Here is a 20,719-nt window from a genome sequence, read left to right as displayed (position 1 = left end):
CGGAGCTTAGGCATTGGTGGAATGAGGCATTATGGCATCACAATCTGAGCTCTAGAATGTTGCTACTTATGATTTTAAAGTGTTTGAGGCTTGTGCAGATGAGGACAGAGCTTGCAGGAATGGGACAGGGACGGGAAAATGAGTTCACGTGGGGGATGGGGAAAAATTTGTCCCCGTGTCATTCTCTATTAGTGACAAAAGGATTCTAATTGCTTAAGGAAGGCTGTCTGAAAGTGGCTTAAAGCTGAATGAGAGTTAAGTGTGTATTCCATAACATAAGAATGGTAACATATGAGTGGGTTAGCTAATGCAATCTGCTTATCCTATATTTTCTGAGGTAGTTACAGACACAAAAATAGAAGTCCAGCACTGGAGGCACACACACATACTTTAGGGACATAGGTTTTTCTTACTGATCATGTTATACCGTGTTTCCCCAAAAATAAGACAATGTCATATATTAATTTTAGGCCCAAAAAATGCACGAAGTCTTATTTTTGTGGTATGTACATGATCATCTCTCCCTTCCTCTCTTTTATCCCTATTCTTCCTCTTTCCTTTCTCTCCCCCACATGTGCAATATCTTTCCTTCCCTCTCTTGTGCAGCAGGACCCTTGCCCAGCTTCCCTTCCCTCCCTCCCATCCCTCGTGCAGCAGGGCCCTTGCCCAGCTTCCCTTCCCTCCCTCCCATCCCTCGTGCAGCAGGGCCCTTGCCCAGCTTCCCTTCCCTCCCTCCCATCCCTCATGCAGCAGGGCCCTTGCCCAGCTTCCCTTCCCTCCCATCCCTTGTGCAGCATAACCCTTGAGTGAGCACCCCCCCTAAGCACCTGCTCCCGCCGCGCAGCTGAACCCCTCATCCTTCCTTCCCTCCATCCCATCCGAACCCCGCCAACCGCGAGCGAGCCCTACATACCTCCCTATGCAACGTCAGGCTGGCAGCACTCTAAACAGGCTGCTTCAGCCTTGTCCGCCCGTGAATTCACTCTGCCGCGTTACTGATGATGTCAACTGGGACAATGTTTACAACTGGAATTGCACTAAAATGTTGTGAGCACTTTTGTTGTGACGAAGCTGCAGGCGTGTAATGTGAAGGCGATGAAGGAGTTTGTGTGAGTTGTGGGTCAAGAGCTGGTTCTCATGATTTATTGAGACTTCTAAATTAAATTTGGAGTTATATTTCAAAGGAAAATTGATAAGAAATTTTTAAGTGTGTTTCAGAATTTAAGGTGGATTTTTGTGACTCCTGTTGCTAAAAAGAAGTATTAAGTACTAGAAAACAGGGAATTTTAATCTCTTCACTGTCTAAGACCACTGATTCAACTCAGATTGCCTAATATTATCGATGTTTTGTATTTAATTTAGGGCAGAAAACAAGAGCAAAGTCCTGAACTACTGCTACACGCGGGCAGCAATTGTATTTGGCTTGACATCCTCCCTCCTCACTAAGGTCAGGTGAGAGCAAGCTGGAAAATGCGGAGTTCCAGACGTGCATGATGTTGCTCAGGAGAGAAAAGACTTATGCAAAGAGGAAGGAGTGAGAGAAAGTAAGTTGGTCTTCTTGTGAATTTTTCTAGGCGTTGATGTCCCTTGAATAACTCCGCATGTAATTTTTCAAAGGCTACAACTTACAGGAACCAAACTCTCAGTTCTCGGAAGGCAGTGGAATTCTACAGATATGTTTTAACTGTTTGATCTCCGGAGACGGGTCTGAACCATGGATTCTCTGTCTCTTTGTGTCCCTTTAAGTCTAGCAGTATGTCACAATGTGTCCTAATCATCCTCTTTCAACTGCGGTACTTTTGAGCACTTGCGTAATCTGTTCTATGCATTTCCACTTCCATCTGTGGGACTTCTTGAAACATTCTAAACTAAACTTTAAGTTTATATACCGCATCATCTCCACGGATGTAGAGCTCGGCACGGTTTACAAGAACTTAAAAATGAGAAAGGGTAGGAAAAGGTTGACATAAGTTTATAAATCGAGTGGAAAAGTAAGGGAAAAGAAATTACCTGTTAGAGAAGAGCCAGGTTTTTAATTGCTTGCGGAATAAGTGGAGGGAGCTCAGGTTCCGCAGCGGGATAGTGAGGTCATTCCAGAGACCTGTGATTTTGAAAAGAAGTGATTTTCCCAGTTTACCTGCATGGAGAATACCATGTAGGGAGGGGAAGGATAGTTTTAATTTATGGGCGGTCCTGGTGGAGTCAGGGCACGAGGAGTTGAAGGAAAGTGGGATTAGGGAAGGAAGAATGCCGTGAATAATTTTAAAAGCCAGGCAAGAGCATTTGAATTGGACTCTGGAAATCTCTTGGGTGCTCTCTTTGGGTGCTCAGTTAGTTGTAAAGCAAGCTCAGACTGCTTACATGAAATCTGAATGTGTTATATAGTGGAGATGAGCCAGGAACCTTCGGGTCTTCTGCTAGAGGGGTAACATATTTCTTACCGCAGTGGTTAAAACACCAACTTCCTTGTAGGGAAGACCATCTCTCCAGCACAAAACCCTTTCTCCAGGCACAAGATACTGTAGCAGCCTTTTACTGAATTGCCTTGTTAATGTGTAATAAAAGGCATATAGCATGACAGTTTGTGTTCACTAATTTGCACATTAATTGCAAGTTTTATTTATTTTTTATTTATTTATTTTAACAATGTATCTCCCACCTAAGACTTAGGCAAGTTACAAATAACATTCCTACAGATTTCAGCAACATGTGATAACACAATCCAGTTCCATATTTAATGCAAAGAAGTTAGACCATGTTACTCCCCCTCCTTTAGAAAGCTCGTTGGTTGCCGGTAGAACATAGAATCTAATATAATAAAATGCTAGGCCGTGCATGCGCACTCAAAAGTCGTGTTCCCTGATCCGTCGCGGAAACACGAGTGCGCATGCGCGGCCCCGCCTCTCACTGTGCATAGTTCTGCGGCGGCTTTCAAATAAAATAAAAAAAAGTTACACAGTTGCGGCGGCCTTCCTCACCCCCGGCTCTCACTGCATGGTACCGGCTCCTCTCTCGAACTGCACCAAGATCGAGAGAGGAGCTGCGGCGGCAGCTTTCAAATGAAAAAAAAAATACACAGCTGGGGGTCGCCGCTCTCATGGTGCGGCTGAGCGCTGGCAGCTGGCGAACCCTAATTGCGGCAGCGGCGGCTTTCAACTACAAAAACAAAAAAACCAAAAACAGCTGAGGGTAGCAGCTCTTACCCGGCTCTCACGGTGCCGTGTTCCCTGATCCGATCTCTGTTCTTCCTGCACCATGGCACGCTGCCGCCGGCCGGGAGCTCCTGGGTGCCGGCGGCGTGAGCCGCCCGGCCGGTGCTGAGGTCCCGCCTCCCGCTTCCGCCCTACACGGTGCCGCCAGACCCGGCCCTACAAAACGGCCCTACACTCAGATCCACGAACAGGGGATCAGGAGCTAAACAGATATTTAAAAAAACAAACAAACAACAGTGGACAAGGACAGAGACACACAGACACTCACAGAAGGACAGGGGGCTAAAGAAACAGATTGAAAAAAAATCACAAAACACAGAGGACAAGGAGAGAGAGACACACAGACACTCACAGAAGGACAGGGGGCTAAAGAGACAGATTGAAAAAAATAACAAAACACAGAGGACAAGGAGAGAGAGACACACAGACACTCACAGAAGGACAGGGGGCTAAAGAGACAGATTGAAAAAAATAACAAAACACTAAGGAGAGAGAGACACACAGGAAACAAATGTTACAGCCGATAGGCTGTTTTAAAGAAGAGGAGCCGCATGCTGGACAGGGGGAGCAGGTAAGGAGTGCTGCTGGACAGGGGGAGCAGAGAAGAGGGACAGGGGGAAAAAGTAAGGAGTGCTGCTGGGCAGGGGGAGCAGGGAAGAGGAACAGGGGAGCAGGTAAGAAGTGCTGCTGGACAGGGGGAGCAGGAAAGAGTGACTGGGGAGCAGGGAAGAAGTGCTGCTGCACAGGGGGAGCAGGGAAGAGGGACAGGGGCAGCAGGTAAGGAGTGCTGCTGGACAGGGGGAGGTAAAAGGAAGGGAGAAGGCCTACTGCTGGACAGGTGGAACAGGCAAGGGGTGATGGTTGACAGCCGAGGAAAGAGAGACAGAAAGCGGCCAAGGGGAGAGAGAGAGAAAGAAAGAAAGAAAGACACACACATCTATTCTAGCACCCGTTAATGTAACGGGCTTAAAGACTAGTCACATATAAAATTCTTTTACTGACCTTTAAAACTAGACAAAATAGTCAACCAGAATTTATCAATAACCTTCTTATTCCCTATAGTTCTTCTAAGACTCTAAGATCTTCTTCTAAAAATCTTTTATCTGTTCCATCTCTGAAGTTTATCAACGCAATGAGGTCTACCATTTTTTCTGTCAGCGCTCCATCTCTTTGGAATAATATTCCGGTCCACTTACGGGAAGAATCAACTCTTCACCATTTTAAAATGAAATTAAAAACATTTATTTTTCTTGATGCTTTCGAGACCTAAATGTCCTTTTTAGGGCTATATAGTTTTATTCTATTTTTAGATACCCTCCCTTTTGTTCTTTCCCTATATGTTCTCTCTCTTACTTGATAAATTGTAGTTCTATCCTTCTTCCCTTTTTTGTTCCTGTTGGTATTGTTTTTAAATGTTTTGAATTATGATTATTGTTTTAAAGGATGTATAGTTACCCCATATATGTTTTTTAACATAATGTTCACCGCCTAGAAGGCCAATTGGGCGGTTATAAAATTTTTGAATAAACCTGAAACTTGATATTCAATAATCTAATCTAATCTTTTCTTTATACACTGGGTCATCTCCTAGTGGAGCTCGACTCGGTTCACATATAATTAAGACTAGAGTACATAGCAGAAAACATAGGAGAAGGAAGAACTAATTCAAAACTAAAGTACATAAGAAAAATAACTATAATATTATCATTTCGTTGAGGCTGTAGTTAAACCATTTAAAAATTGCGAGAACAACAAAATTTTCAGGAATTTGCGAAATAATTGCAGCTTTCCTAAAAGCCTAATGGAGTCAGGAAGTTCATTCCAGATCTCTACAAACTGGAAAACAAAAAATCGACTGAGCTTCCCAACAGATTTAATTCCCTTAAAAGAAAGGAAGACTAACTTATATCTTTGTGTGTTTCTCAAATGGCAAAGTCTAAGGGGATTCCAACATAAGGGGACAAAAGGATCAAATATTCCATAGAGAAGCTTGAAGATTATGCACGCGCATTTCAACTGGATCCTAAAGCGAACTGGGAGCCAGTGAAGCTTTATCAACAAAGGGGAAACATGATCATACTTTCGTTTCCCAAAAATGAGCTGAGCTGCAGTATTCTCTATCAGCTGAAGTCGTTTTAAACTGCTCTGCTTAATGCCCAGATAAACTGAGTTGCAATAATCAAGCTGAGAAAGCACAATGGAGTGTACCAATACTGAGAAATGTTCTTGATGGAATAGTGATCTGACCTTCCTCAACATGCGCAGACTAAAAAAAACACTTTTTGGTCAAGGAATTTATCTGTTCATGAAATGTAAGTGATGAGTCCAAGATGATACCCAGGACTCTAGATGAAAAATCTGTATGTAATGCGTTACCTGTTTTTAATGTAACAGAGGAAGGGAAGTTTTCTAATTTGGGCCCAATTCAAAGCAATTTGGTTTTGGCAGCGTTCAGTTTCATTTGAATAGGCAAAGCCCACAGCTGAAGTTTAGAAAGGTGACGGGACTAAATCGCGCGAGACAACTGAGCGCAGACAACTGAGCGCAAGGTTGACGGTGCGCCGAACAAAAGCACTATTTTAAAGGGCTCCGACGGGGGGTGTGGGGGGGAACCCCCCCCCACTTTACTTAACAGACATTGCGCTGGCGTTGTGGGAGGGTTTGGGGGGTTGTAACCCCCCACATTATACTTAAAACTGAACTTTTTCCCTAAAAAACAGGCAAAAAGTTCAGTTTCAAGTACAGTGGTGCCTCACACAACGAACTTAATTCGTTCCAGGAGCAAGTTTGTTATGCGAAAAGTTCGTTATGTGAAACGCGTTTTCCCATAACAATACATGTTAAAAAAAATAATTCGTTCTGCAGCATAAAATATGCTAAGATGACATAAAAAAAGATAAATTTGTCAAAATGGTGAAAATGGTGGTCTTGCTGAGGCCAAACTCTTTGACGAGGTCACACTGTTTTACCCCACATTCACTCCTTCTAATTATTTCCCGTTTCATTTCAACAGAAATCACCTTCCTGCTTTTTTTAGAAGCCATGATATATAAAAAATATTGAGTTTATCTTAAAAGGACGACTGTATACAGTGAGAGAGGGCAGAGTCTCAGCGACAAAAACTGGGACTTAACTTTTCTTTTTTTTTTTTTTTCTAGCATCGGGGAAGCGGCGAGAGTAGCTCCACCCCCCCCCCAACGCATCAGCAGTAGGCGCCGGGCCCCTCCATAAAAGGAGGCGAGCCGACGGTCCGCCACTGCACAGGGAGCCAGGCGAAGGGCTGCGAGAGAGGGCAGTTAAGCGCAGTGAGTAACGCAGCTCGGGCGACTTCGTTGTGTGAAACAAAGTTCGTTGTATGAATCAAGACATGAAGTTCGTTGTGTGCAGCGTTCGCTGTGCGAGGCATTCGTTATGCGAGGCACCACTGTATAATGAGGGGGGTTACAACCCCCCAAACCCCCCACAACGCCAGCGCGATGTCTGTTAAGTAAAATAGGGAGGTTCCCCATCAACACCCCCCGTCGGAACCCTTTAAAATAGTGCTTTTCTTCAGCGCCGCTATCTCGCGCGATTTTGTCTATGAACCGTTTAGAAATGCAGCAGAGTAGGGACCAGGTTGTTAAAATCAGGATCAACTTCCAATAAAATGAAAATATCGTCTGCATATAGTCTCTGCTGATGAAAGGCAAAAATTTTTCAGAAAAGTCATATATGCACCAAACAAGATTGGCGACAGCGGAGAGCCCTGTGGCACCCCACAGCTGGATTTCCAAGTGGAGGAAGTCTCACCCTCCAAATATACCTGCACAAATACATAAGTTTTAAGCAGTTTATGAAACCGAACAATAGCTTTACATAAACGGAGAGTTCCTGGCAGTGGCGTAGCGAGCCCGGGGTGGTGGCACTCCTTCCCCGCCCCCTCCTACTCCTTCCCCCGTACCCTGTTAATATTCCCGGTGCAAGCAGTGACCCCAACCTGCTGCTCATGCCAGCGTTCGCTCTTCCTCTGGCGTCTCTTGCTAGGCGCGGGTCCAGGAAATGACATCAGAGGAAGAGCCGACGCTGGCGCGAGCATCCAGTTAGGGTTGCTGATCGCGCCGGGAATGTTAAAGATGTATGGGGGAGGGGCATGTGCACATGGTAATGGAGAGGCGGTGAAGGAGCGGGGGGTGGGGTGTACTCACCAAGTTGGTGCTCGGGGCAGATGATACACACACACACACTCACTCCTCTTACTATGCCATTTTTCCTGGTAACTTAGTCCACAGTCTAGCTGCAGCCACTGAAAATATTGACTGACCTGTTGTCACATATCGTAAAGTATCAAGTTTTAGACACACAGCAGTTTCTGATCGGAGGGTAGGAGATACCGTGTTTCCCCGAAAATAAGACAATGTCATATTAATTTGGGGTCCAAAAAACACACTAGGACTTATTTTCGGGGATGTCTTATTTTTTTCATGTACAACAATAATCTCTCCCTCCTCTCCTCCACCCCATTTCTTCCTCTTTCCTTTCTTCCCCATCCCCATGTGCAGCATCTTTCTATCCCTCCCTCCCATCCCTCTGTGTAGCAGAACCCCATCGACCCTCCCACTGTGAGACTGACATACCTCTGCTCTGAGACCTCCTAAAGCAGCAGGGGGTGAGAGTTGCTGAATTGACAAGTCTGATTTGTTTTTCAGCATATCAGGCGGCACTAGTGTCAGGGATGGAGTCAGGGCTTGCCAGGGACATTTGGGGGGGTACCTTTGGGGGTCAATCATAACTAGGGCTTTTTGTTGGGGTAGGCCTTATATTAGGAGCATCTTTAAAAATCATGTTAGGACTTATTTTTGGGATAGGTCTTATTTGGGGGTAAACAGGGTAGATGGATCATGGACAGAGAATGGGCAGGATGCGTAATGGGGCTGATTCTATAAAGGGTGCCTCTGAGGAGTCCATTGCCAGCTGCACAGGCCACCTGTATGACCCAGCCTGAATTCTGGCGCAAACCCAGTCTCAGTTTGCTATAATCTTGCACAGAGAATTGCATCATAAGGCTGAGAGAAGTCCTCCCCTTCCTTCATAGTAGGCTCTGCTCTTAAAAGTTCCCCCTTGGGATGCAGAGTTGTCTTTCGCATATTTCATAATAGTTATGTTTGTGGTATGCTGAGCTAAACTGGTACTTATCCAATTTAGAGGATGTTAAAATACTACAATCCGTTGCTACAGAAATATTACAGTTTGTGAGACAATCGGTACCTCCCGTGCTTTACCATTTGCGAGGAAAGGTTCATGAAACCTTTTCCATACAGATGCCACCTCTGCTTCGCACCAAGCCTGGCTGATCTTGAACTGACAATCTTCAAATCAGATCAAAAGTATTTAGGGGCTCTTCTAGCAGGTTCACCATACATCTCTCTTTGTTCTGACTCTGCCAGAATAGTGGACCAGCAGGGATCAGTGTTGAGTGGTTGCACCATACAAGCCTTGTTGGTCCAGCTTACTAGTAATGCAGTGGTCAGGGTTCAAAAAGGGTTAACCTGGCAGGGGGAGGCTTCTGGCAATGAGCGGGCCATCTGCCGGTACTCAGCAGCGCTTAAGTCCATAGTTCTGCTGAATATTGTCTGTGACTGTCCAGGCACCATCTGGTTATTTTTTTATTAACTGCCTTTTTTCATGACGAGATTCACCCAAAGCGATTTACAGTACACTGACTAGTAACCATGTATTCTGAAGTATTTTCCCTATCTTTCCCGGCAGGCTCACAATTTAACTGTGGTACCTGGAGCCAGTGGCGTAGCGAGGGTGGGAGGTGCCCGGGGAGGTGGTGCCTCCCTATGCCCTCCTCTATGCCCCCCCACTCCTTCCGCACCCCCAAGCCACACTCGTGTCGTCCCTTCCAAGCCCCATACCTCTAAACCAAGGGTAGGGAACTCCGGTCCTCGAGAGCTGTATTCCAGTCGGGTTTTCAGGATTTCCCCAATGAATATGCATTGAAAGCAGTGCATACAAATAGATCTCATGCATATTCATTGGGGAAATCCTGAAAACCCGACTGGAATACGGCTCTCGAGGACCGGAGTTCCCTACCCCTGCTCTAAACCTTCACCAGCGTGAGCAGCTTCTCCGCCTGCTGCTCATTCTGGCTTTACCTCAGAAAGTCACTTCCTGGCCCGTGACCCAGAAGTGATTTCAGAGGGAGCCAGGCCTGCACAAGCAACAGGCTAGAGTAGTTGCTCTCGCTGGCAAAGATTTTAAAGAGGTACAGGGGAGGGCACGAATGTGGCGTGGGGGCAGAGAGGTTTCAGTACCCCCAACGAGACAGTGCCTGGGGCAATTCACCCCCACCCCCGCTACTACACCACTGCCTGGGGCAATGAAAGGATTAAGTGACTTGCCCAGAGTCACAAGGAGCAGGCTGGGATCAAACTCGCAACTTCAGGTTGCTGAGGCAACAATTCTAACCACTAGGCCAGGGATCTCAAAGTCCCTCCTTGAGGGCTGCAATCCAATCGGGTTTTCAGGATTTCCCCAATGAATATGCATTGAAAGCAGTGCATGCACATAGATCTCATGCATATTCATTGGGAGAATCCTGAAAACCTGACTGGATTGCTGCCCTCAAGGAGGGACTTTGAGACCCCTGCACTAGGCCCTTTAACCAGTTAGCAGTTATATTCAGTTTACTAACCAGTTAAGTAAGTAAAGTTAGAAGAAAAGGGCTGTCCTAATTTATCCACTGAACTAATGGGCATCAGCCTGAATATCAGCTGGTGCTTGATTAATTTCTAGGTGACCTCTGTAATCTGGATATTCAATGCTAGTGTCCAGATATAGCCCAGAATTGAATATCCAGGCTTATTTGAGCCCAAGGCTGTAAGAGCCTGATTCTGCACATGGTGTCTAGTAAAATGACGTCTTCCGCATATCAGTGAAATCTAGGCACCATTTATAGAATCACGGTGCAGCAAAAGCATGGGTTTTCATTGCCTAGCACAGGGGTAGGCAATTCCGGTCCTCGAGAGCCAGAGCCAGGTCAGGTTTTCAGGATCTCCACCATGAATATGTATGAGATGGATTTGCATGCACAGCCTCCTTGAGATGCAAATCTATCTCGTGCATATTTATTGTGGATATCCTGAAAACCTGACCTGGCTCCGGCTCTCGGGGACCGGAATTGCCTACCCCTGACCCAGCAATACACTTCACTAGTCCATACCTACACTCCACCCCTAACCACGCCTGTTAGGCACTGCTAGGCATCTACATGTAGGCGCAGGTAGGCGTCCTGCTGAGTTTCGCACGGAACTCAATTTTAATTCTAATTTTTTCAAAAATGAGCTTTTAATGTCATGATCCAATAATCACGCCAAGTAAGCTCATTAAGAAATTACACTCTGCGTGGAACTTAACGGGCACTGCCATTTTTTCTAGTCACCTAGCAGCACCTAACCCAGGCACCATATACAGAATCTGGCCCTAAGTGGCTTAAAAAATGCTGACCACTGCAATTGATTTCCTGGACCCTATTTCTAGGACTTTCCTCTGGTCTTAGTACTAGCTTAGCTGTTCCTGCTCTTTAACCTTGGTTTAAGACGTGGCTCTTGCTTGTGAAGTTCACGGCAGTGCCCTGTAAGGTACCCTACTGCTTTGTTGCCATGTCTGGGTGGCCAGTCCATCACAATGCTGGCCCCTCCCACGTCCAAAAGGTCTTGTTCTGGGCGTTTGGGACTTGGATGAAATTTTGGTCAAGAATGTGGTATAAAGATAGACGACCTGGCTGAATGAACAATAGCCTGGATGTCCAGATAGATGATTCTTTTTTTTTTTAATCTTTATTCATTTTTAAAACTTTCAACAAGTGAAACATAATATACAATCATTTTATACTTTAACATCACTTATAATTCCATTAAAGTTTAACTCACATCAAATATCCCTTCCCCCTTATATCCAACAATTGTACTTAAGCATAATAAATCATAAAATATTCCCTCCCCCACCCCCCACCCTGGACATGTATGAGCAAAGGGAGAAAATAATATTCATTCAGAAAAAAAACAAAAAAAAAATTTAGACATATTTTTCGAGAAAGGACATTTTTCCGCTGCTGATTTTGGGCATTTAGCGCCATACATCCGAATCGGATTTAGACATAGCTTTTGATTATGCCCCTCCACATGTTCAGTGACAAATATCATCTCTCAGTGGCATATGGCAGTGCTTCTCAATCTTTCCCTGAAGACACACCTAACCAATCATATTTTCAGGATTACCACAAACAGCAAAGTCAAGAATAAAGCATCAGAGATGCAATTCAATGCTTTAATTGCACGCTTAATGAGTAGCAGCTCTTTTACTAAACTGCGCTAACAAATTGGCCTAATGGGTCCTTTCATCGGTCACTAAGCCTATTCTTGTGTGGCCATGAAAAAGGAGGACTTTTTTTTTCACTCAGAGAATAGTTAAGCTCTGGAACGCGTTGCCAGAGGATGTGGTAAGAGCAGATAGTGTAGCTGGTTTTAAGAAAGGTTTGGACATGTTCCTGGAGGAAATGTCCATAGTCTGTTATTGAGAAAGACACAGGGGAAGCCACTGCTTACCCTAGTAGCATGGAATATTGCTACACTTTGGGATTTGGCCAGGTACTAGTGACCTGGATTGGCCACCGTGAGAACGGGCTACAGGGCTTGATGGACCATTAGTCTGATCAAGTATGGCTATTCTTATGCTTTTATGTGTGCCAAGTATAGGACAATCAAGCCATTGCAATATCACTGATGAGGCTGGCTCTGAGGCACTGAGGAATGAGGCATTATGACATCACAATCTCAGCTCTGGAATGTTGCGCTCATTGGGGTTCCGGAATCTTGCTATTCTTTGAGATTCTATATGGAATGTTGCTATTCTTTGGGTTTTGGCCAGGTACTAGTGACCTGGATTGGCCACCGTGCGAATGGGCTTTATGGACCATTGGTCTGACCCAGTAAGGCTATTCTTATGTTCTTCTGTGCTAATTAATGGTGAAATCCCTACCGCTTCCTATTTAAGATGCGATAAGGGCTCCTGTGTTAATCGCGCTAATGTGCATGCACTAACCAGTATCACTTCCACACTCACTCTTCATCCCTGACACACCCCATGGAAATAAATTACAAAAAAATAAATACCACGTGCTTAGCATATGCAAATGTCAAACGTAACGAAGGGCACTTTAGTGCATCCTGCGTTAGTTCATTTTTGCTGCATTAGGCAGGTGTTAGCACTTAATGTAGCTTAATAAAAGGGTCCCTAACATTTTTGTGTATGTTAAAGTATGGCCCTGATCATGAGCTTCTCCTTCCTGCTGCCCACCCGCTTGCTCACCAGCCAGGCCCACTGCTCCCTTTTTGTCTCCCTCCCCCCCCCCCAACCATCCAGCATCGTCCTATCTCTCCCCTTCCCCTGCTATCCAGCATCACCCTGTCTCTCTCAGCCCACTGGCTCACTGACTTGCACACTGACTCCTCCACCAGGCCTGCTGGTTCTCTGGGTTTGTACAGTGAAGTGGCAGCTGCACAAACAGAAGGCAGGTGTAGAGCCATTATTCAGTGCATGTCACCACCACTGCTGTTTCTGCTGGTCAAGCCCCTCTGAAACAGGAAGTTACATCAGAGTCATCCATGGTCCTTTGCCTGCCTTCTGTTTGCTATTGGCAATGCCATCAACGTGCAGACCTGGAGAAGCAGCAGACCCAGCATAAAAACCAGTGAGTGAGTAGGGAAGGGGGGAGAGGAAAGGAGAAAACATGGAGCAATGCTGTATGTGGGGGGAGAGAGAGATGGGAAAATGCTAGATGGGAGGTGGAGAGAGAGATAGAGAGTGAGAGTAATATTTCTACTTCTGCTACTACTAACAGAGGTACTGGATTGTGGTGATGAGGATGGGGGAGTAAGACTGTTGAAAGGTGAGTGGAAGAAAGAGATGACATAATGCTAGATAGGGAGCAGAGAGACCGGGTGACACTGGATTGTGATGGTAGGGATGAAAGAGGGATGGGATGATACTGGGTGAGGGGAGAGGGAGACAGGTATTGTTGGAAGGTGAGAAGGAAGTGAGAGATGAGATGATGCTGGATGGGGAGGGGGAAGAAGAGAGAGAGGCAAAGCTGGATGAGGTGGACTAGAGAGAGAGATTCTGGATGTGGAGGTGAGAAGAAAGACAGACAGACAGAGAGGATAGATCCTTGATGGCTGGGGAGAAAGACAAGGTGAAAAGGAAGCGAGAGATAAGATGATGCTGGATGGTGAGAGCGAAGAAGAGAGAAAGGCAAAGCTGGATGAGGTGGACTAGAGAGAGAGATTCTGGATGTGGAGGTGGGAAGAAAGATAACCAGACAGACAGACAGAGGATAGATCCTTGATGGCTGGGGAGAAAGACAAGGTGAGAAGGAAGCGAGAGATGAGATGATGCTGGATGGTAAGGGTGAAGAAGAGAGAGAGGCAAAGCTGGATGAGGTAGACTAGAGAGATAGAGAGATTCTGGATGTGGAGGTGGGAAGAAAGAGAGACAAACAGACAGAGAAGATAGATCCTTGATGGCTGGGGAGAAAGACACACACAGAGACAAAGAAGAGATGTTGCATGTCAGGGGAGAGAGTTCATCTCTGACATAGTCAGGATTACTACATAAAATGGTGTGCCAGAAATTAAAACTATCTGTTGGCCAATTTATGTGATTAACTGTGCGGTTACAATTAATTGAGTGATTAAAATGTTTAATTGATGTGTGGCCCTAGTTTCTCCTATTGGATCATTCATGTCACTGGCTGCCGTAAAGAACCAGAAGCAGAATCTCTGACAAAGGAACAGAGTCCCTGACACTGGGACAGAGGAGAGGGGTCTCACACTGCTGTCCAGAACTAGACAAATTGATCCCCCAGCACAGAGATAAAGAAATTGAAGGTCTCTGTAAAGAGCTGGTGGAGCTGACCACTAGGCTCAGGGACAGCTGAGCTTCAGGCCACTGGACAGAGCTGGAGGAGAAACTCTCTGGCACTGGGACAGAGATCTTAGAGCTGACTCATTCCAAGGCACAGAGGAACTTAATGTTCCTATTAGAAATTTGTAATTTTCCTGTTTTGTACATCGCTTAGAATTTTGAATAAGCGATTAATCAAATCCATAATAAAACTTGAAACTAGAAACTATTAAAAGTCGAAGGAGCTGACTGCGTGCACAGGCACAGAGGAGCTTCAGCCTGCTGTCCAGAGCTGAAGGAACTGGTTACCTGGCATAAGGACAGGGGAGTTTCTGGTCATTATGCAGAGCTGGAGGAGAAACTCCTTGGCACTGGGTCAGAGCTGTTGGAGCTGACTCATTGCAAGGCACAGATGTCCCTATTAAAAGTTGAAGGAGCTGACACTTGCACAGAAGAGCTTCAGGTCAGCTTCAGGCTGCTGTGAAGAGCTCCAGGAGCAGGCTGCTAGCCCAGGGACAGAGCAGAAACGTGTACTCTCTTGCACAGGTATGGAGAATTTTCTATTTTCTTGCTTGCTTTAAGAAACAAAATTATACTGTCATGAGCTTTGGTAGTTCAGAGATTGGGATACAAGGTCAAGTTTTAGCTTGGCTCAAATCTTTTGTGCACTGCATCTCACAATCCTGATTTAACTCCTCTCTACCTCTGTTTCGATGCTGCCTGTTACCTCATGACTAACTTGCCATCAGTTAGTCCTGATAAAACAATTGCTTAGTGGATCATAGGATCATAGTAACATAGTAGATGACGGCAGATAAAGACCCGAATGGTCCATCCAGTCTGCCCAACCTATTAGCTATTTCTGGGCAAGAATCCAAAGCTCTACCTGGTACTGTGCTTGGGTTCCTACGGCCGAAATCTCTGTTAAAACCTACTCCAGCCCATCTACACCCTCCCAGCCATTGAAGCCCTCCCCAGCCCATCCCCCACCAAACGGCCATATACAGACACAGATTGTGCAAGTCTGCCCAGGACTGGCCTTAGTTCAATTTTTAATATTATTTTCTGATTCTAGATCCTAGACCACTGGTTGTTTTAGACATCCAACAATTGTACCCAGATAAGATCTAGGCATGGCCATTAACAATTAATTATCTTTGTTTTCTCAGGTTTTTACTGTGATTAGGAAGGGTATTGTTTCTTTACATTGACTTCAGTTACTATGCACCTGTTTTGATGCCACCACAATTCATACATTTTTTGATGCCTCATTTAGACTACTGTAACACAATTTATACAGGTAGTTCTTAAGCAAATTTGAAAGACACCAGACTCTTCCCAATGCTGCAATTTGGTTTTTTATATGCCAGGCAAGAAAATATGGACACAGTACTCCACTCTTATGCAAAAACATTGGTTACCAGTACTTTACATGATTCAGTTTGATCCTTATTTTTAGGAATTGGTACGCGACATGGAATTTTGTCCTATCATGGAATGCTATAATGTGTTTTTCCTACTGTTCTTTAATAAATACAGATTTAAATATGCACTTGTATATATTTACACCTGCTTGACAGAGGGGGAAATTTATGCACTTATAAAATGCATCTACACTTCGCAACTCTGCCTCCACTTTGCCCAAACTCTTCCTACCAAAGACTCATACAATCAGGTCATATAAAAGTCCTTTTCTGCAGTGAAATAAGATTTACCCCTCCAAAAAGTTTATACAGTTAACATACGAGTTGCCATCGAGCCCAGTATCTTGTTTCCAACAGTAGCCAACCCAGGTCACAAGTACCTGGCAAGATCCCAAGGAATAAAACAGATTTTATGCTGCTTATCCTAGGAATAAGCAGTGGATTTCCACAAGTCCATCTTAATAACAGCTTATGGACTTCCGCTTCAGGAAAGTATACAAACCTTTTTTAAACCCTGCTAAGCTAACTGCTTTCACCACATCTCCAGCAATGAATTCGAGTTTAATTGCATGTTGAGTGAAGAAATATTTTCTCTGGTTTGCTTTAAATTTACTACTTAGTAACTTCATTGCATGCTCTCAGTCCTTAGTAGCTTCATTGCATGCTCCCAGCGATTCACATCTACCTGTTCTACTCCACTCGGTATTTTATAGACCTCTATCATATCGCCCCTGAGCTGACTCTTCTCCAGGCTGAACAGCCCTAGCTGCTTTAGCCTTTCCACATGGGAAAGTTTCTCCATCCTTTTTATCATTTTTGTTGCTCTGTCTGTACCTTTTCTATTTCTGCTCTATCTTTTTTGAGATGCAGCAACCAGAATTGCACACAGAGTGGATACCAAGGTATTATAACATTTTCATCTTTGTTTTCCATTCCTTTTCTGATAATTCCTAACATTCTATTTGCTTTCTTAGCTGCTGCCGCCACACATTGAGCTGTGGGTTTGAACGTATCCTCAATGATGACACCTAGATCCTTTTCCTGGGCAGTGACTCCAATCAACCAACTTCCTAAATTATTTTGCCACTGTAGCTGTAAAGAGTGTTATCTTATTTCATTAAATACCAATTTGCAGAAACAAAATTCTATGCTTTGTCATTGTCTTAGATCATTGATTGAACCATATCCACGTCATTCTGTTCTGAGAACTTTTCAGCACCCCCTCGTATATAGGAGTAACAGGGATACCAGTATAAGTATCAGCTACCAGCTGGCAAATACTCAGTGAGGAAAACATTCATCAAAAGGGGAAGGCCCCCCCCAAAAAAAAAAAAAGAAAAAAAAAGAAATATATATATATATATAATTGCTGGTAGTGCCCTCTAAATACAAAAATCCAAAGGAACACAATATCAGAAACAGAAACTTTGACTTAACCTTTGTGCATCGATCTTTTGTGGGGTGTGATCGCTATCTCGGGTTCAGAGTGTGGTGCACAGGTTAAAGCTACCTCAGCATCCTGAGGCTGTGAGTTCAAACCAACACTGTTCCTTGTGACCCTGGGCAAGTCACTTAATTCCCCCCCACCCCCAATTGCCCATAGGGACAGACAAGGAAAAATGCTTGAGTACCTGAACAAATTCATGTAAACTGTTCTGAACTCCCCTGGGAGAACGGTATAGAAAATTGAGTAAATAAACAGTGTGAAGAGTTTCAGCCTCTGATAGCCAGAGCTGGTATTGTGACATCATAATGCCTCATTCCACCAATAAGAGCCAACCTCACCAGTGATGTCACAATGGCTTGATTGTCCTATACTTGGCTCACTTTTACTACATTTTGATTTCTAGAGTGGCGCAGTGGTTAAAGCTACAGCCTCAGCACCCTGACATTGTGGGTTCAAACCCTGTGCTGCTCCTTATGACCCTGGGCAAGTCACTTAATCCCCTCATGGCCCCAGGTACAGGCAACTCTAATGACGGTCCATGTCAAACTGTCCATTGTAACTTCCTTGGTAACTGACCCAACCTCTTGTAATGTAATCCGACCTTGAACTGAACAAGTAAAGGCAGAATAGAAAACCTGATTAACAGAACAAAAGATAAGTCAAAGTTTCGTTTGTGGTCTGATATAAACTTTGGTTATGTTTTGAGATCTTATTTTCCCCATTTCCTCTCTGTCGTTCCTCTTTGTTCCCTTTCTATCGTTACATAATTAAAATAATAAGTATGACTCTTCCTCCCCCACCGCCAACCAAATGACTGTGGACTCAGAGGTTCTCCGTTTGGTTTGTTGCAAGCAGTGGATGGAGCTCACTGATGCAGCCTCGTTCAGATAGAGGGTTTCTGACATATCAGATAGGCACTGCGGCATAAGCTACAAGATTCCTGGAAAGTTTTCCTTACATGGTATGTAAATATTGGAGACATGAGAGGAATGAGCACTGACCCGTGACTTGCTTTCTGTTAATTTTTTCTCTTGTCTGGTTACAGTGTAGCACAGACAAACTGAGGATCTAGAATCAGAAAATAATATTACATATTGAACTAAGGCCAGTACTGGGCAGACTTGCACGGTCTGTGTCTGTGTATGGCCGTTTGGTGGGGGATGGGCTGGGGAGGGCTTCAGTGGCTAGGAGGGTTTAGATGGGCTGGAGTAGGTTATAACGGAGATTTCGGCAGTTGGAATCCAAGCACGGTACCAGGTAGAGCTTTGGATTCTTGCCCAGAAATAACTAAGAAGAAAAAATTTAAATTGAATCAGGTTGGGCAGACTGGATGGACCATTCGGGTCTTTATCTGACATCATCTACCATATGTTACTATGACAGAGAGAAAGAAAGACAAAGAGAGAGAGAAAGACAAAGAGGGAGAAAGAGAGAGAGAGAGAGAGAGAAAGAGAGAGAGAGCAAGAAAAAGAGAGAGAGAGAAAGACAAAGAAAAAGAGAGAGAGAAAGACAAAGAAAGAGAGAGAGAAAGAGAGAGCAAGAGAGAGAGAAAGACAAAGAGAGAGCAAGAGAAAGAAAGAGAGAGAGAGAGCAAGAGAAAGAAAGAGAGAGAGAGGTGGTGGAGAGGAAAACGGTGACTGAGTTCAAAGAAGCGTGGAATGAACACGGAGGATCTAGAATTAGAAAATAATATTAAATATTGAACTAAGGCCAGTACTGGGCAGACTTGCACGGTCTGCGTCTGTATATGGCCATTTGGTGGAGGATGGGCTGGAGAGGGATTCAATGGCTGGGAGGGTGTAGATGGGCTGGAGTAAGTCTTAACAGAGATTTCGGCAGTTGGAACCCAAGCACAGTACCGGGTAGAGCTTTGGATTCTTGGCCAGAAATAGCTAAGAAGAAAAAAATAAAAAATTTAAATTGAATCAGGTTGGGTAGACTGGATGGACCATTCGGGTCTTTATCTGCTGTCATCTACTATGTTACTATGTTACAAATTTCTATTCTCTCTAGCTTTCAGATGCACTTGCTAGCAATATCAAGGCAAAATTATTAATAGAGGATCAGCAGAGGCTGTAAGTTATTGGCATTAGAGGTGCCTGAGATAGAGTGGTGAGTCTTTAGAGACAGGGGTACAGCAGTGGGACTCTAGGAGAATATTTTAATTATCTGCTTTCCAAATTTGCGCTTACACTCAAAATTGATACGTGGAAAGTTGACTTGTTCATGTTGTCAAGGTGAGTAAGTGGGAGAGGTGGAATTTGAACTCTGCTTTCTAAGACTCTCGTCTCACTGTTGTAACCATAGAGGTTGTCTGTTTCTAGAGCTAAAGAAGTTGAAGCCTGGAAGAGGATTAATAGATACTGAGGGTCAGAATCTCAAAACTTAAGGTTGCCTTTAACGCGCTTCTATATGGAACAATGCTGATATATACATACAAGGTCGCACAGTCAACTGGAAAAGTTGGAAGACCAATGATATATGGCAAACTGATCAACTATTTGATGGTAACATCTGGATTTCGTATGATACCCTTTCTGGTAAATATAACTTACCTCCTAAATTTTTTTTCGATGGCTACAGCTAAAACATGCCATTCAACTATCCTTAAAAACAAAGGAATGGAGAAAAAATGGCCCGGATGTATGAGAGCTGTGTCATAAATATACTTTTCATACAAAAGAGGCCTCTAATTGGTACAAAACTATTTGAGTGTGCAGATCTGAGAGACCAAACAGGAATGAATGTGTTTGGAATGAAGAACTGGCAAGAACTACGGGCACCGGTGTATACAATATCTTCACCGGTGGCGCATGAAGTTCTATGCGGTTTACAATGATTAAAGAGGTTACAGGTTGAGTGGAATAAACAAAGTTCAAAATTAGTGATTAACAGTACTAGAGATCATTTGTCGAGGACTAAGGTTGTATTACAATCTTCATATTTTCTTATGCATAGAGCTTATTGGACACTGCTTAAGCTTTCCAAACTAAAAAATAGCAAAGAACATAGGCGTCAGAACGGGGGGTGGGGGGTGATCATAGGGACCATGGCCTCCCCAAAAGTTGGCGCTCCTGCCATGTCCTGTCCTGTCTGTCCTCTGCAGATCCCTGGTGGTCCAGAGGTGCAGCGGGCAAGCTTTCCGTGCTCCTGCCCTGCTGCTAACCCTGTCGTCAGTAGCTGTTGGAGTTCTCTTCAGCCACTGAGCGGCATCGAGCAGGAGCATGCTTTGGCACTACTGATCAGCGCTGATTGGCTTCCTGATTGGCTCCCGCAAATTCTTGCAAATCACAAGAATTCATGGGAGCCAGTCAGTAAACCACTCGGTGCCAGGCAGCAGTGCCAAAGTGCGCTCCTGCTCGGTGCCACTCAATGGCTGAAGAAAAGAGAACTCCAGCAGCCACCGACGACCAGGTTAGCAGTGGGGCAGAATCACGGAAAGCTTGCTCCTGCCCGCTGTGCCTCTGGACCACCAGGAATCGGCAGAGGAGGTACACAGACAGGGCAGTGAGGGGGGACAGGGTATAGAGTCTGTCAGGGGAGGGAGGGGGGCTGGGTGCAGAGCCTGACAGTGGAGGGGGGAGGGAGGCTGGGTTCAGATCCTGATAGGGGAGGGGGAGGGGAGGCTGGGTGTAGAGTCTGACAGGGGAGGAGGAGAGGGGAGGATGGGTGCAGAGCCTGACATGGAGGGG

At 44.8% G+C, this 20,719-nt stretch overlaps 1 protein-coding gene across 6 annotated transcripts in view; it reads left to right on the top strand.

The window, feature by feature from the left end:
* Positions 1–1,430: 1,430 nt before the first annotated feature.
* The window catches only part of TYMP (thymidine phosphorylase), a 51,342-nt gene continuing 32,053 nt past the window's right edge, over positions 1,431–20,719 (top strand). The window contains exons 1-2 of one of the 6 annotated variants that reach the window (XM_033959343.1): positions 14,391–14,702; positions 19,352–19,567. In XM_033959343.1, the coding sequence (XP_033815234.1) occupies positions 19,448–19,567 (120 nt within the window). In that variant the 5' untranslated portion in view covers positions 14,391–14,702; positions 19,352–19,447. Of the gene's footprint in view, positions 1,545–14,390; positions 14,703–17,864; positions 17,989–19,351; positions 19,568–20,379; positions 20,519–20,719 lie in introns of those variants that run through there. The other 5 variants (XM_033959348.1, XM_033959346.1, XM_033959345.1 and 2 more) reach the window with 5 other exon arrangements.

This window comes from Geotrypetes seraphini, chromosome 9 (genome assembly GCF_902459505.1).
Source record: "Geotrypetes seraphini chromosome 9, aGeoSer1.1, whole genome shotgun sequence".
In the NCBI taxonomy this organism is placed as follows: Eukaryota; Metazoa; Chordata; class Amphibia; order Gymnophiona; family Dermophiidae; genus Geotrypetes; species Geotrypetes seraphini.
Note: the sequence above shows the minus strand (reverse complement) of the source record. Positions and strands in the feature narration are given on the sequence as shown.